At 46.0% G+C, this 16,528-nt stretch overlaps 1 protein-coding gene across 1 annotated transcript; it reads left to right on the top strand.

Moving 5' to 3' along the window:
* The first annotated feature begins 11,879 nt into the window (after nt 1-11,879).
* On the top strand, nt 11,880-15,802 carry LOC117077735 (uncharacterized protein CXorf49-like). The gene is given in 11 exon segments (XM_033201382.1): nt 11,880-11,996; nt 12,095-12,711; nt 12,713-12,856; nt 12,858-12,927; nt 12,929-13,369; nt 13,908-13,995; nt 13,998-14,063; nt 14,801-14,869; nt 14,920-15,065; nt 15,154-15,199; nt 15,762-15,802. Coding segments are annotated over 11 exon segments (1,845 nt in total).
* The last annotated feature ends 726 nt before the right edge of the window (nt 15,803-16,528 follow it).

Here is a 16,528-nt window from a genome sequence, read left to right as displayed (position 1 = left end):
CCCAACCCAGCAGCACAGCTCAGAGTTCCAGGAGAGACTCCTTCCTTCACTTGAGGAGAGGAGAGGGAAGCATAAAGAAGACTTTGTGTTGCATCTTGGACATCAACTCAGTGACAGTAGGATACAGCATTGGGCAGAGTCCTGAGGCCCCCATTTCAGGGTCTAGCTCGTGGATGACATTTCTAGACACACCCTGGGCCAGATGGGAATCTGCTGCCTTGAAGGGAAGGGCTCAGCCCTGACAGGATCCGTCACCTGCTGACTAAAGAGCCCTTGGGCCCTGAGCAACCTGCAATGATACCCAGGTAGTTTACCACGGGCCCTGAGTGAGATTCTGAGACATGTTGGCTTCAGGGGAGACCCAGCACTTTCTCAGCTGCGGTGGCTATGGGCAGAGACAGTTTCTCCAGGAGAATAGCAGAGGGAAGAGTAAAGGGGACCTTGTCTTGCACCTTAGGTGCCAGCTTGGCCACAGTGGGGCAGAGCAGAAGTGAGCACTTGGGGTCCCTGAGTTCAGGTCCTGGTCCTTGCATGGGATTTTTGGACCTTCCGTGGGCCAGAGGAGAGCCCACTGCCCTGAAAAGTGAGTCCCAGGCCTGGCAGTATTCACCACAGATGACTGAGGAACACTTCAGTCTGAAGTGAACCCAAGCAGTAGCCTGGCAATACTTGCTGTGGGCCTGCAGTGGTGGTGGCCACAGTTAGAGGCTTCTCTGCCTGTGGAAAGGGTAGGGAAGAGTGGGAAGGACTTTGTCTTGTGGTTTGAGTGGCAGCTTAGCTGCAATAGTGTAGAGCACAAGGTAGATTTCTAAGGTTTTTGCCTCCGGTCCCTGGCTCCTGGAGGGCATCTCTGGACCCACCTGGGATCTGGGGGAACTCGCCACCCGGAAGAAGACTCAGGCCTGGCTGGCTTTGCCACCTGCTGATTGTAGAGTCCTCCAGCCTTGAGTAAACATAGGCAATAGTCGGGTACTGGTTACAGCCAGGTAATGGGTGAGACTCAGTGCAGTGCTGGGTTCAGGTCTGACCCAGCAAGGTCCCAGTGGTGGTGGCCACAGGGGGGATTGTGTCACCCCACCTGCAGGTCAAGGTGTCTCAGCACAGAGAGAGAGCAAGAGCAAGAGAGAGCAAGATAGAATGACAGCAAGAGCGATAGCAAGAAATGCCAGGGGCGAGGGGCAGAGACAGACAGAGAGAGAGAGAGAGAGAGAGAGAGAGAGAGAGAGAGAGAGAGAGATTGAGAGTTTGCTTGGGAGAAATAAGGGAAGAAAACAAGAGTCTCTGTCTGGTAATTCAGAGAATTCTTCTGGATCTTATCCAAGACCACCAAGGCAGTACCTCTACAAGTCTGCAAGAGCCACAGTGTTACTGGACTTGGGGTACCCCTAATGCAGATACAATTTAGATTACAACACCCAGTTCCCTTTGAATATCTGGAAAGCCTTCCGAAGAAAGATGGGTACAAACAAGCCCAGACTGCAAAGACTACAATGAATACTGAACTCTTCAATGCCCAGGTGCCGATGAACATCCACAAGCATCAAGACCATCCAGGTAAACATGACCTCACCAAATGAACTAAAGAAGGCACCAGGGTCCAGGCCTGGAGAATAAAGATATGTGACCTTTGAGATAAGTAATTCAAAATAGCTGTTTTGAGGCAAGTGAAGGAAATTCAAAATAACACACAGAGGGAATTCAGAAATCTATCAGATAAATTTAACAATGATATTGAAGTAGTTAAAAGGAATCAAGCTGAATTTGTGAAGTTAAGGAATGTAATGGGGAGGGTAGAGCAAGAAGCTGGAATGGAAACCTCCATTGATTGCTCCTCCTGCAGGAACACCAAATTTTAACAACGAACTACACACAGAAAAACACTGTGTAAAAAATTAGTAACTATGAGAACTTTTCAAGACTTAGTACAATAAGACACAAAGAGAAACAACAAAAGTTTAAAAGTGGGCAGATGAAGTTAAAGTGTTGAATTTTCATAAGTTATCTTTTCCCTTGTTTGTGTATACAATCAGTGCTAAGTTGTCATCAGTTTAAAATAATGGGTTATAAAATGGTATCTGGAAGCCTCATGGTAACCTCAAGTGGAAAAACATAAAATGAATACATAAAAAATAAAAAGCAAGAAATTAAATTTCACCACCAGAGAAAATCATCTTCTGTAAAAGGAAGACAGGAGGAAAAGAAGGAAAAGAAGATTACAAAACAACCAGAAAGGAAATAACAAATTGGAAGGAGCAAGTCCTTACTTATCGATAGTAACATTGAATGTAAATGAACTAAACTCTCCAATCAAATGATGTAGAGTAGCTGAATAAATATTTTTGGAAGACCCAATAATCTGTTTTCTATAAGAAACACACATCAACTATAAAGACAAACATAAACTGAAAATAAAAGAAAGGAAAGAAATCTTCCATGCTAATGGAAAACAAAAAAAGAGAACCTGTAGCTATACTTATGTCAGACAAGATAGATTTCAAGACAAAGACTATAAGAAGAGATAAAGAAGGTCATCATAATGATAAAGGTGTCAATTGAGCAAGAGGATATAACAATGGTATATATATATATATATATGCACCCAACACTGGAGCACCCAGATATATAAAGCAAATATTACTAGAGCTAAAGAGAGGAATAGACTCCAATACAATAATAGCTGGAGACTTCAACATTCCACTTTCAGTATTAGATCTTCCAGACAGGAAATCAACAAAGAAACATCAGATTTAATCTGCACTATAGGGCAAATGGATGTAATCGATACTTACAGAACATTTCATCCAATGCTGCAGAATACACATTATTTTCCTCAGCACATGGATCATTCTTAAGGATAGACCAGATGAGGTCACAATCTTAAAACATTCAAAAATCGAAACAATATCAGACATCTTCTCTGACCACAATGGACTAAAACTAGAGATGAATAACTACAAGCATTTTAGAAACTATACAAACACATGGAAATTAAACAGTATGCTCCTGAATGGCCAGTGGGTCACTGAAGAAATTAAGGAGGAAATTTAAAATTTCTTGAAACGAATGATGATGAAAACACAACATACTCAAACTACGGGATACAGCAAAAGCAGTACTGAGAGAGAAGTGTATATCTAAAAGCACCTACATCAAAAAGGAAAAAAACATCAAGAAGAACTAATATTAATCCTACTCAAACTATTCTGAAAAACAGAGGAAGAGGAAATAGTTTCAAACTCATTCTATGAGGCCATGATTGCCCTGATACCAAAAAACAGACAAAGACACATTAAAGAAAAAAAAAAAAAAAAAAGAAGAAGAAAGCTACAGGCCAATTTCTCTCATAAATATTGATGCAAAAATCTTCAGCAAAATACTAGCAAACTGAATTCAACAATACATTGATACTTGACTTCTTTCTTTCTAATTTGGATTCCTTTTTATCACATATGTATAAAATTATACTTTAACTTCTGGGTTATATGTGTACAAAATCCAGGTTTGTTACATAGGTATACATGTGCCATATTGATTTGCTGCACCCATCAACTCATCATCTACATTAGGTATTTTTCCTAGTGCTATCCCTCCCCAAACCCCAACCTCCTGACCGGCCTGGTGTGTGATGTTCCCCGCCCTGAGTCCGAGTGTTCTCATTGTTCAACTCTCACTTATGAGTGAGAACATGCAGTGTTGTTTTCCTGTTCTTGTGATAGTTTGCTGAGAATGATGGTTTCCAGCTTCATCCATGTCCCTGCAAAGGACACGAACTCATCCTTTTATATGGCTGCATGGTATTCCATGGTGTATATGTGCCACATTTTCTTAATCCAGTCTATCATTGACAGACATTTGGGTTGGTTCCAGGTCTTTGCTATTGTGAATAGTGCCACTATAAACATACGTGTGCATGTGTCTTTATCGTAGAATGATTTATAATCCTTTGGCTATATGCCCAGTAATGGGATTGCTGGGTCAAATGATATTTCTAGTTCTAGATCCTTGAGGAATCGCCACACTGTCTTCCAAAATGGTTGAACTAATTTACACTCCCACTAACAGTGTAAAAGCATTCCTATTTCTCCACATCCTCTCCAGCATCTGTTGTTTCCTGACTTTTTAATGATCGCCATTCTAACTGGTGTGAGATGGTATCTCACTGTGGTTTTCATTTGCATTTCTCTGATGGCCAGTGATGATGAGCATGTTTTCATGTGTCTGCTGGATGCATAAATGTCTTATTGTGAGAAGTGTCTGTTTATATCCTTTCCCCACTTTTCAATGGGGTTGTTTGTTTTTTCTTGTAAATTTGCTTAAGTTCTTTGTAGATGCTGGATATTAGCCTTTTGTCAGATGGGTAGATTGCAAAGATTTTCTCCCATTCTGTAGGCTGCCTGTTCACTCTGATGATAGTTTCTTTTGTTGTGCAGAAGTTCTTTCGTTTAATTAGATCCCATTTGTCTGTTTTAGCTTTTGTTCCCATTGCTTTTGTGTTTTAGTCATGAAGTCTTTGCCCATGCCTATGTCCTGAATGGTATTGCCTACATTTTCTTCTAGGGTTTTTATGGTTTTAGGCCTAACATTTAAGTCTTTAATCCATCTTGAGTTAATTTTTGTATACAGTGTAAGGAAGGGATCCAGTTTCAGCTTTCTACATATGGCTAGTCAGTTTTCCCAGCACCATTTATTAAATAGGGAATCCTTTCCCCATGCCAGACGTACAAAGAGGAGCTGGTACCATTCCTTCGGAAACCATTTCAATCAATAGAAAAAGAGGGAACCCTCCCTAACTCATTTTATGAGGCTAGCATCATTCTGATACCAAAGCCTGGTAGAGACACAACAAAAAAACAGAGAATTTTAGGCCAATATCCCTGATGAACATCGATGCGAAAGTCCTCAGTAAAATCCTGGCAAACCGAATCCAGCAGCACATCAAAAAGCTTATCTACCACGATCAAGTTGGCTTCATCCCTGGGATGCAAGGCTGGTTCAACATGCACAAATCAATGAACGTAATCCATCACATAAACAGAACCAAAGACAAAAACCACATGATTATCTCAATAGATGCAGAAAAGGCCTTTGACAAAATTCAACACCCCTTCATGCTAAAAACTTTCAATAAACTAGGTATTGATGGAACGTATCTCAAAACAATAAGAGCTATTTATAACAAACCCACAGCCAATATCATACTGAATGGGCAAAAACTGGAAGCATTCCCTTTGAAAATCAGCAAAAGACAAAGATGCCTTCTCTCACCACTCCTATTCAACATAGTGTTGGAAGTTCTGGCTAGGGTAATCAGGCAAGAGAAAGAAATAAAGGGTATTTGATTATGAAAAGAGAAAGTCAAATTGTCTCTGTTTGCAGATGACATGATTGTATATTTAGAAACCCCTGTCATCTCAGCCCAAAATCTCCTTAAGCTGATACGCAACTTCAGCAAAGTCTCAGGATACAAAATCAATGTGCAAAAATCACAAGCATTCTTATACACCAATAATAGACAAACAGAGAGCCAAATCATGAGTGAACTCCCATTCACAATTACTACAAATAGAATAAAATACCTAGGAATCCAACTTACAAGGGATGTGAAGGACCTCTTCAAGGAGAACTACAAACCACTGCTCAAAGAAATAAAAGAGGACACAAACAAATGGAAGAACATTCCAGGCTCGTGGATAGGAAGAATCAATATCGTGAAAATGGCCATACTGCCCAAACTAATTTATAGCTTCAGTGCTATCCCCATCAAACTACCATGACTTTCTTCACAGAATTGGAAAAAAATTACCTTAAAGTTCATATGGAACCCAAACAGAGCCCGCATAGCCAGACAATCCTAAGCAAAAAGAACAAAGCTGGAGGCATTATGCTACCTGACTTCAAACTATACTACAAGGCTACAGCAACCAAAACAGCATGGTACTGGTACCAAAACAGATATAGACCAATGGAACAGAACAGAGGCCTCAGAAATGACACCACACATCTACGACCATCTGATCTTTGGATGCCTTTTATTTCTTTCTCCTGTCTGATCACTCTAGGTAGGACTTCCAGTACCATGTTGAAAAAAAGGGGTGAACGTGGGCATCTTGTTGTGTTCCAAATGTTAGAGGAAAGGCGTTCAGTCATCATCATGACCAAGTGGGATTTATTCCTGGGATCCAAGGATGGTTCAACATATGGAGATCAATCAGTGTGATACACTATATCAACAGAATGAAGGACAACAGCCATATGATCATTTCAATTGATGCTGTAAAAAAGCATTGGATAAAATTCAAAATTCCTTTATGGTGAAAGCCCTCACAAAACTGAGTATAGAAGGAACATACAGACCCCTAACTCTTCCTCACACCTCACTACCCTTTCCACCCTCTGGTAATTATCCTTCCACTTGTTTGCAGATGACATGATCTTGTATTTGCAAAAACCTAACGAGTCCACCAATAAATAATTCTAACTGATGAACAAATTCACATAAGTTGCAGGATACAAAATCAACACACATAAATCAGTAGCATTTCTATATGCCAACAGTGAACACTCTGAAAAAGAAATCAAGAATGTAATTTCATTCACAGCAGTTACAAATAAAATACCTAAAGGATTCGTTATTTATTCCAGTCTTCTCTGTCTGGCTTGTTTGGATTTTTATGTTTGCTTAGAGATTTTGTGTAATTTACCTGTTGAATGTCATTTTTTTCTGCTAGGCCACTGCCTCCTTTACAGCATTAGATGGTGCCTTAAGCCCAAGTTTGCCTTGTCTCAAGCAAATGATCAGAGTGCTGCCCATCCAGAAAGGGGAAGGTCCCAAAAGTGATATCTTGGCAGTTTGGAAGATCTGGCTAAGGGTCCAAGTCCAGGAGGCCTGTGGAACATACCACCTACAGTGTGGCGCTGCTGAACAACCACTCTGATTTGGCATCTCCTCTGGCTGAGTTACAGAGCAGAGGTTCCAGGGCTGAGGATGATAGTTCTGCCTCCCCGTTTTGTCTCTGGCTGTCTTCAGGGACATTTCTCCCCTCAGGCACTCATGATGCTTCCTGTGGGTTGAGTCAGGAACAGGTCTCCTGTCAGGGAACCCAAGATGGTGCGGAAGCTGACCGTCACCTCAGTATCAGTTCTTCCAGTGAAGAAACCATGACTCAAGGGAAATTTTCCATACACGTGGTGCCAAGCAGATTTAGGGGGAAGGTGTTGCAGATATGGAAATCCAATTCTCTTATTGTGTGCTTGGAGTTTTTTCACTTCTCTGTGGCCCTGGGAACTGACTCATCCTCATAGTTGAGTTCAGGGATATTGCAGGTGATAATCTTGGCTTCATATATTTGTTTTTGTTTTTCTGTGAGGTGCAGTGAAGCCAGCTTCCACCTATGCCACCATTTTGGAACCAGAAACCAAAACTTATTTCATTGTGTTTTTTTAAGATACTGTATTTTTTAAGTGCCATCATTTAAATTTCACTTAAATTAGGCAGATTGCATTATTCACTCCCGTAAGCATAGAAACATAGTAACACTAAAAGATACTGAACACATTTTATAATTGTCTGGCTATGTTATATGAATGTGGTAAGCAACTTTCATAGAGATAGTACATGTGTGATAATATAATATTCTTTTCCAAGTTTGGACTACAGTTGAATAAACTTTTTATTTTTATTTTTTTATTTGAGATGGAATCTCACTCTGTCGCCCAGGCTGGAGTGCAGTGGTGCGATCTCAGTTCACCCCAACCTCCGTTTCCTGGGTTCAAGTGATTCTGTTGCCTCAGTCTCCCAAGTAGCTGGGATTACAGGCGCCTGCCACCACGTCCCTGTAATTTCTGTATTTTTAATAAAGGGTAGGTTTCACTATCTTGGCCAGGTTGATTTTGAACTCCTGACCTCAGGTGATCCACCCGCCTTGGCTTCCCAAAGTGCTGGGATTACAGGCATGAGCCACCGAGCCCAGCCAAATAAACTTCTTAACTATTTAAAAACACATTTACTAAATAACATGATGGGTTTTTGTATAAGGTATTTGGTTTTGTAAATATGTATTTCCTGATGTGATTTTTGTGAGAAACGCTAAATCTTTTATACATCATATTCTCACAAAATTGCCATGAGCTAAATAATAGCTTGTGGGTGATTTGCATTGTACAATAACTGTGAGACTTTTAGAATTATAAAAATATTTATTAACTTTTAGTGTGTTGTTTAAACAAATTATTGGAATGTACTAAAGATACGAGTAGGATTTTTCTGAGTATTTCAGACATGTACTCAGGCTAGCTTTCCTGTCTTTTTCAAAACAAAATAGTGTCCTTTCTCTTAAAATCAGTAAATCTGTTTTCTTGTTACAAAGAAATTTATAAATGTATAACTTTAACTATTGTTAAGCATACAGTTTAGTAGTATTAACTACATCCCTATTGCTGTACAACTGTCACCACTATCTGTCTCTACAAGTTGTTTCATCTTCCCAAATGGAAACTATGTACTCATGAAATAACCCCCACATTTCCTCTTCCCCTACTCAGATGCTGGCACACAGCATTCTACTTTCTGTCGATATGAATTAGATTACTCTAGGTACCTCATATAAATGGAATCATACAGTATTTTTTATAATTTTTGCATTTTGATCCATCCTATTCTCTGCAACCTTGTTGAATTTGTGCATTAATTTGTTTATTAGCTTTAGTAATGGTTTTTAGATTCTTTCAGATTTTCTATGTACAGAATTGTGTCGTTTGTGAATAGAGATAATTTTACATCTCTCTTTCTAGTTTGAACGCCCTTTGGTATTTTTTCTTACCTAATTTCTCTAGGTAGAACTTTTTTCATTGTGGTAAAAAAACATAAAACATATCATCTTAATCATTTTTAAGTATACAGTACAGTAGTATTCCCTATATGAATCTTATTGTGCAACTGATCTCTAGAACTTTTTCATCCTGCAAAACTGATCTACACCCACTGAACAACTACACCCCTTTCCCCTGCTCTCCGCAGCCCTTGGCAATCACCCTTTTACTTTTTGTTTCTAAAAGTTTGACTTTTTAAAGTACCTCATATAAGTATAATCATGCAATGTTTTTCTTTTTGTGACTGGCTTATTTCACTTAGCATAATGTCCTGAAGTTTCATTCATGTTGTATCATATGACAGGATTTTCCTTTTTAAAAGGCCAAATAATATTCACTGGATGTATATGCTGCATTGTAAAGATCCATGCATCCATTCATGGAGAGTCAGGTTGTTTCTGCCTCCTGGCTATTGTGAGTAATACTGCTGTGAACATGGGTGTGCAAATATATATTCAAGATCATTTTTCAGGTCTTCTGGATATTTACTCAGAAGTGGGATTTATGGGTCATATTTAAGTATTTCTATTTTTATATCTTGGAGAAAGTTTCATACTGTTTTTAATAGTGGGCACACCATTTCACATCCCCACTAGTGTACAAGGGTTCCAGTTTTGTTTTTTTTTGTTGTTGTTGTTGTTTTTATAGTGGTCACCCGAACAGGGTGATGCAATATTGTGATTCTCATTTGTATTTCCCTGATGATCAGTATCTTTTTTTTTTTTTTTTTTGAGACGGAGTCTTGCTCTGCCACCCAGGCTGGAGTGCAGTGGCCGGCTCTCAGCTCACTGCAAGCTCCGCCTCCCGGGTTCACGCCATTCTCCTGTCTCAGCCTCCCGAGTAGCTGGGACTACAGGCGCCCGCCTCATCGCCCGGCTAGTTTTTTTTTTTTTTGTATTTTTTAGTAGAGACGGGGTTTCACCGTATTAGCCAGGATGGTCTCGATCTCCTGACCTCGTGATCCGCCCATCTTGGCCTCCCAAAGTGCTGGGATTACAGGCTTGAGCCACCGCGCCCGGCCGATGATCAGTATCTTAATCAGTTCAGGCTGCTATAACAAAGTACACAGACCGGGTGGCTTAAAGAACGAATGTTTGTTTCCCACAGTTCTGCAGACTGGGAAGTTCAAGGTAAAGGTGCTGGCAGATTCGATGTCTGGTGACGGCCCTCTTCGTGATGCATGAGTAGCACCGGTCACACAGAGGAACTGCAAGCCTCTGTTCCACAGCAAGATCCAGCACCTGATATGAACATGGGCAGAGAGGCTCACAGTCAAGAAGCAGGGGCTTTAGGGTTGTTTCCACTAGTGCTGTGAAAAGCACTATTCTCGTTTTCCTAGGCACTCACCACATTGAATCTGTAACGGCTCTGGGTAGTACCTACCTGTTAACTGTCTTCCCGTCCATGAACACAGGATATGTCCGCATTTATTGGTCTTCTGCATGTTTCATCAGTGTTTGGTTTCAGTGTGCACACTTTTCACCTCCGTGGATAAACGTATTCCAAAGGGTTTTGCTCTTGCCCTGGTATTCTAAATACGTTGGTTTCCTGGTGTCTTTTTCGTATACCTCATTGTTCCAGCATAGAAATGCGAGTGATTTTCACATTGCTTTTGCACTCTGTAACTTTGCTGACTTTGTTTGTTGGTTTTGACCGTTTTTGGGTGCAGTGTACCTTAGTGTTTTCTCCATGTATGATCATGTCATCTGCAGGCAGAGATAATTGAGCTTCTTAGTTTCCAATTTGCTTCCTTTTTTTCTTAGAATAGGTGATCAAATCGCAAGTGGCTGTGCCCACGAGGGTTGATTGGCACGTGGGTGTGGTGGTTTGGCAGGTTGGAATTTTTTATTTCTAAGAGTTTGTCCCACTCCATGCCCTCCTAGGTTTTAGAACTGAAAAACATCTGTTGTTTAAGGTAGATCACAGCCCTGCTTTTGCGCATTGGAGCCTTCAGGGATCCTTCACCACTGCCTTCACTCCGTGAATCAGGCTTTCTCCCTCAAGGGAGAGCATCCCTGATTAATTTGATTCCCAAGTTGGGGCATACAGGGGCGCCAGCCCTCACACGCTCGTACACACACACACACACACACACACGTGGGACTCGCAGCCACGTGCTGATTTAATCACGTAGTGTAAAAAAAGAATAAGAGGAGTCTAAATTGGAAAGTAAGAAGCTCAATTATCTCTGCTTGCAGATGACATGATTTCACATAGAGAACACCCTAATGTACACTGCACCAAAAAACAATCAAAACCAATAGACAACGTCTGCAAACTTGCAGAATGGAAAAGCAACATGCGAAAATCACTGACTTTTCTGTGCTCGAACAACAAAGTATCCAGAAAAGACACCCGGGAAACCAACGTATTTAGAATACCAGGACAAGAACAAAACACTTTGTTTGGAACACACTTATCCAGGGAGGTGTAAGGTGTGCATACTGAAACTGATCAAACACTAATGAAAGATACAGAAGACAAATAAATGAAGACACATCCCACGTTCATGGACGGAAGCATGGTCAACACGTCCATGCTACCCCAAGCCGTTACAGGTTCAGCACAGTGAACTCCTAGGAAAACGACAATGGTGATTTTTGCAGCACTAGCAGAAACAACCCTAAACCCCTTGTTTCTTGACTGTGGGCCTCCCTGACCGTGTTCCCATCGGGGCTGGCTCTTGGTGTGGAATGGAGGCTTGCAGCTCCTCTGTGCTCTGGGTGCTTTGCGTGCATCACGACATTTACTCTCCCAAGCCGATGAGCTGGGGGCAGCTTTCCCCTCCACCTCCACCTTACAAATGGGACACTGGGGCTCAGAGACATGGCTCTCACTGCCCAGCCAGAGGTGGCAGGACAGGAAGAAAGAGGTGGATGGAGAGCTCCAGTGGGCACTGGCCCCAAGACACGACCCAAGCACACCCAGTCAGTCAAACGACAGGCCTCCAGGCAATCCAAGAGTCTGCCTCCTGATTGGGTAAATCCCAGAGGCCTCTCCCAACAAGGGGCATGCTGGTTGGTGGTGGATGGACCGATGAGAAGGCGTGGGACAGTAAGAAGGCAAGGCGTAGGCCTCGAGGGTGTCCAGAAGCCACGCGTGGTCAGGGACATCGTGAGCAGACTTTGGTGAGGGCGGGAGTGCCCCAAAGGCCTCGCTGTTCCTGTCTCATGGCCCGCTCGGCTGGGTTTGGCTGGGCTTGGCTCTCCCCTCCCTCGGCTACCAGGACGACGGTCTCCCCACAGTCCAGGCTGTCTGGAATGCCGCCAGGAGCTCCCCTGATGAGGTGTCCGTTTGCGAGGCTTGTTTCCGCCCAGAGGGTGGCAAGCAGGCCGGCCCCCACACCACCAGCCTCAGAGCCCCACGTGGCCAAGGCCACTGCCGATGCCTCCATTTGGGGACGAAGCGCAGCGGTGAGGGCAAGGGCGGATTTACAGATCCCGAGGGCTTCAGCTTCGAGCCTGAGAGGGAAATGATAGAGCAGGGAAGGGTGGTGCTCTGGGGCCAGGAAGGCCGACCTGGCACCCCGGTCCATGACAAAGGGGACAGTGTGGACTATTCGTCCTACCTGGCTGACGAACCTCTATCCTGCTCTATCCTGCTGCCGCCTAGCGTCCAGGGACACCTGTCCGCAGAAGGCTCCGCTGCCGAAGGGTCCGCTGACATCCGCACGGACCTGGAGGTCCGTTCCAGTGGGAGAGGCGCGCTGAGCCCCAGCCCGGGAGAATGGCAGCAGGACTCCATCCGCCCTCTCCACCTCAGTAGCCCTGGGTCAGGACCAGCCTGGGAGAACCGGGAAAGGGGCTCGAAGAGCAGTTTGAGCGTCCAAGCGGATCCCCGTGATCTCCGCGGAAGGCCGTGCCAGGCTGTCTACCCACGACTCTGATTCCGCAGATGCGAGCAGCGGCTTACCTGTGATTACGGTGATCATTCACACCAAAGAAGGAAGCCAGGCCAAGCCCGGAAGCCCCGAGAAGCCAGCAGACACTTGGCAGACGCCCGAGTATGCACCGCAAGGAGAGTTACTTTCACGTTCAGGGACCTCTCCTGACCTCTGCTCCCTGCATGCAGTCTCACCCCAGCCATGGAGAGGCCGGCCATGGGAGAGCTGGACATGTCTTCCTTGAAGAAAATGCAGAGTATGGTATGGGGAAAGGTGGGGATCAGGCCCAGCTGTTCAGGAGCTGCAGTTACAGGGCCCCTACCCCGGGGCCCTCTGGGAAGGAAGGTGTCCCAGGAGAAGAAATCCCTAGGGGTTGCAACAAAACTGGCGCTGCTGGGAGCCTTTCCTGCCTGGGGGCAGAGACTCTCAGCAGTTCCACCTGATCCGGCCAACTTCCCGCCAGTGTCTGGTGTGGGGCTCCTGGGGAACTCCGCAAGACCCAAGGAACCCAAGCACAGCAGCCCTGGGAAGGAACCTCCAGGAAGGAAAACCAGGGAGTCCCAGGCTGCGGCCAGAGAAGATAATGACCCAAATAGAGATGAGGTCCCAAGGGCCCAAGTAAGTAGGTTCTCTTCGCGTTCTACTCCTTTTCCTCCTTGCTCTCCTCCTCCTCTTTCTCCTCTGTCTCCCCCCATCCACCTCTCTTCCAGCACACACCTCTTTGCCCATGCCCTTTCTATCCCTTGCTCGAGGGCTGTCATCGGGAGCCCAGGGACACTAAGATGCCAGATTGAGGTCCTCCTCTTAGGGGCACACATTAAAGGGAGTACTTTGTGTGTGCCAGGCCTGGCTCTGGACACTCTGCAGTTGTCCTGCCCCCTCCCCCATAGAGGAGCTGGGATGGAAGGCAGGGCTGGCAGCTGGTTTGGTTAAGGGGACTCCTTAATGTGTGGGGTCCAAAGCTTGGGTGTGTAGACTCATCAGCTTCCCAATTCCTCCTTCCCTAGCTGTTAAGCAAGCCCTCCTGTCTTGGGGCTGACTGAGGCAGAAAGTGCTAATGAGATTAGTCTGGAGTCTCCACCTTAACACAGCTTCTCCCAATGTGTACTCACCATCCACCCCCACTGCCAGCCCGACTCAGAAATTTCTGTTTTAGCTTCCCACACACAAACCAGAGCTGATTTCCCTGTCTGTGTGTCATGGAGAGTACAGCAGTGCTGACCCCAATATCAGAGCTCCCCAAGTTCAGGAACCTCACAGCACTTGGCCTTGAACCTGAGACACCTTGTGCCCAGACACCCTGCACCCTCCAGTGATCTTGAGGGCTTGATAGGGGGTGGGGGGTGAAACCTCTGGCTCTGTCACCTCTGGGGCCTCAGCCTTGTTCCCAGGCTTTCCTGCCCACCCAGGCAGCTGTCCCACAGGAAACGGGGTGTCAGCGGGGCTGGTCTGAAGCCACATTGTCCTCTCTGAGTGGGATTTGTGTGGTGGGGGTGAGTGATTTGGAGCAGTGCCCCAAACTCCAACTCTGGAAGGAGACTTTCAGTGGTACTGAGCCCTTTTCTGTTAAGTCCTGCCCAGCCACACTGCCCCTCCCAGGGCCTGCCGGTGGTGGCTGCCCCGCTGCTGGCGGCCAACACGGAGCCACAGTGATAGGGCCCACAGGTGAAGATGGGCTCACACTGGGTAACAGGGAAAACAGTCCCAGAGGGAGAGTTGGAGTTGCTAGGCAGAGCAGGGGCAACGTGTTGCCAGCAGAGGGTGATGCTGCCTCACCTTAGTCTCCTTCCAGAGCCCGGATCTCTCTCCTCTTTCCTCCTGGGGTTCATTGTCCTGGTTCTGCCCTGTCACTGTCCTTTCCATTGAGCATCCTTGCTTTCCCCCGTGACTTGACGCCAGAGGTTTATTTCCGTGCTGTTGAGGAACACGACGGAGCTCATCCCCCTGCCCCCCACCGCCCCCCCCACCCCGCCTCACCGCTGCTCAAGGGCCCAGGCCCTTTCCACCTCACTGGGAGACTTGGAAGCTGGATTATGTATTCTCTTTCAGGTGACTGGCAGCCACCTGTCCATCCCCCAAGACTGGAAAGGCAGCAGCTGCCCCCAGGAGCCCAGGGCTGTCCTTGAATAATGCTTTGTATGGCTCCTAGAAATCCAGGTCCACACTAGATGGTGGGATTCATGTCCAGGTTAAACTGATATCGGTGTACCCCCGACCTCTCCACCTTCCATACCCCATGGAGAGTGGGTGCCTCCTTTCCATCGAGGGTTCTGTGCCAGCCCACCTCACCACCATGCTGCAGGCTATGGGGGCTGTAAGGGCTGAGGGAGAGAGGGAGGCCAGGGAGAGAGCAGGCCAGAGTAGACTAACCATTTCTCTTCCTCCGGTGTCTGCTGGTCTAGTGCATCTGGCTGCAGAGGGAAATTGATGAACTTACACAGCAGCTAGGTATGACGGAGCCCTACTGGGGCAGGGATGGACAGCGGTGTCTCTCTGCAGGTGTGGGGGGCGGGGGTGGGCTGCAGGTACCGGTGGCGTCACTGGGACTGATTTCCTCTGGGGAAGAGAACCAAGCAGGCCTGACCCTGGAACCTTCTGTGTCTTTCCAGCTAGGGATGTGCACAGACAGCAATGTGTCGTCTGAACTCTGCATACCCTTTGTCCATGAGTCCCAGATCTCTCCTTCTCTTAGGAGAAGGAGATGGTTAGAGATACTGCATGTGTTTTCCTTTAACTCCTGCCTGGTATGGCTTGTACGGTGTTTGCTTGCTGGCTGGCTTATCTGTCTTTGAAACACGTTCTGAATGAATGGTTCTGGGATGGCCCAACACCTGAGAACCACTTTCCCCCTTAGAAGGCATTTCCATGTTTAACTCAGGTGACGGATGGGTGAGTCAGTCCCAGGGCTGGTGAGGTTCTGGGTTGCAGAGCTACGCAGTTCCCCACAGAGGGGAGGTGGGTTTCTGTTTCCCTGGGTCTGGAGTGCCCAGTTCTGCCTCTCTTGTTTCAGCGGCCATGCAGTTCTTCACTGACAAGCTCCAGGACCTTTGAAGTGAGTGTTGCACACACCATCCCCCTTCCCACAGTCCCGGTAGCTTAGGAGGGCTGTGGGCTGGCCCTGGCTGGGGGCAAGTCCCTGAGCCTGCTCTGTTTCACAGGTTGGAGCCAGCATCTTCCTACAAGACAAGCAGCTGCTACCTTTGGAGCCCTGGAGCTGCAGCCAAGCAGGTTCACTCCATATCCCCTTCAGCCAGGGCTTCCTCTCTTCTGCTGCATTTGCCCCCTTCCCAGTGCAGTTCAAAACAGTTTCAGATAAAGTCGTTCTCATACTCTATGGTTTGTTGTCTTCCCTCTCTGTGATTGTTGGGAGTGTTGAGAGGTGCAGGGTGCTGCTCAGTTTCCTGGTGCTTGAAGAACAGTTCCCCTGATGCTCTGTGGTGGGCCCTCTCCCTGCAGGGCGCCTGGGCCGACCTCTGAGCAGCAGCCCTGCACTCAGGTTCACCATAGTGCCCTGGGTCTAGGTGCTGTGGGGGCTCTGCCTGGCCACAGAAGTATTTCCTGCCTTTCCCCTGTACGCCTTGCTCATGGTCCCTCCTCTTCTCGTCCTACTTTGGGGTCTCACAGGTCCCCTTCTTCAGCGCTATTCTCCCTCCACTTCAGCGGGAACTGACGCCCTCCTTCCAGAACCCTGGTTTCTGTCTGTTTTCCTCCTGCGGTTCACTGTCCTGGTTCTGCCCTGTCACTGTCCTTTCCTTCATGACCATCCTTGCTCTCCCC

This window comes from Trachypithecus francoisi, unplaced genomic scaffold, assembly GCF_009764315.1.
Source record: "Trachypithecus francoisi isolate TF-2019V2 unplaced genomic scaffold, Tfra_2.0 Lachesis_group6, whole genome shotgun sequence".
NCBI lineage: Eukaryota > Metazoa > Chordata > Mammalia > Primates > Cercopithecidae > Trachypithecus > Trachypithecus francoisi.
This window is presented reverse-complemented; position numbering and strand designations above follow the sequence as displayed.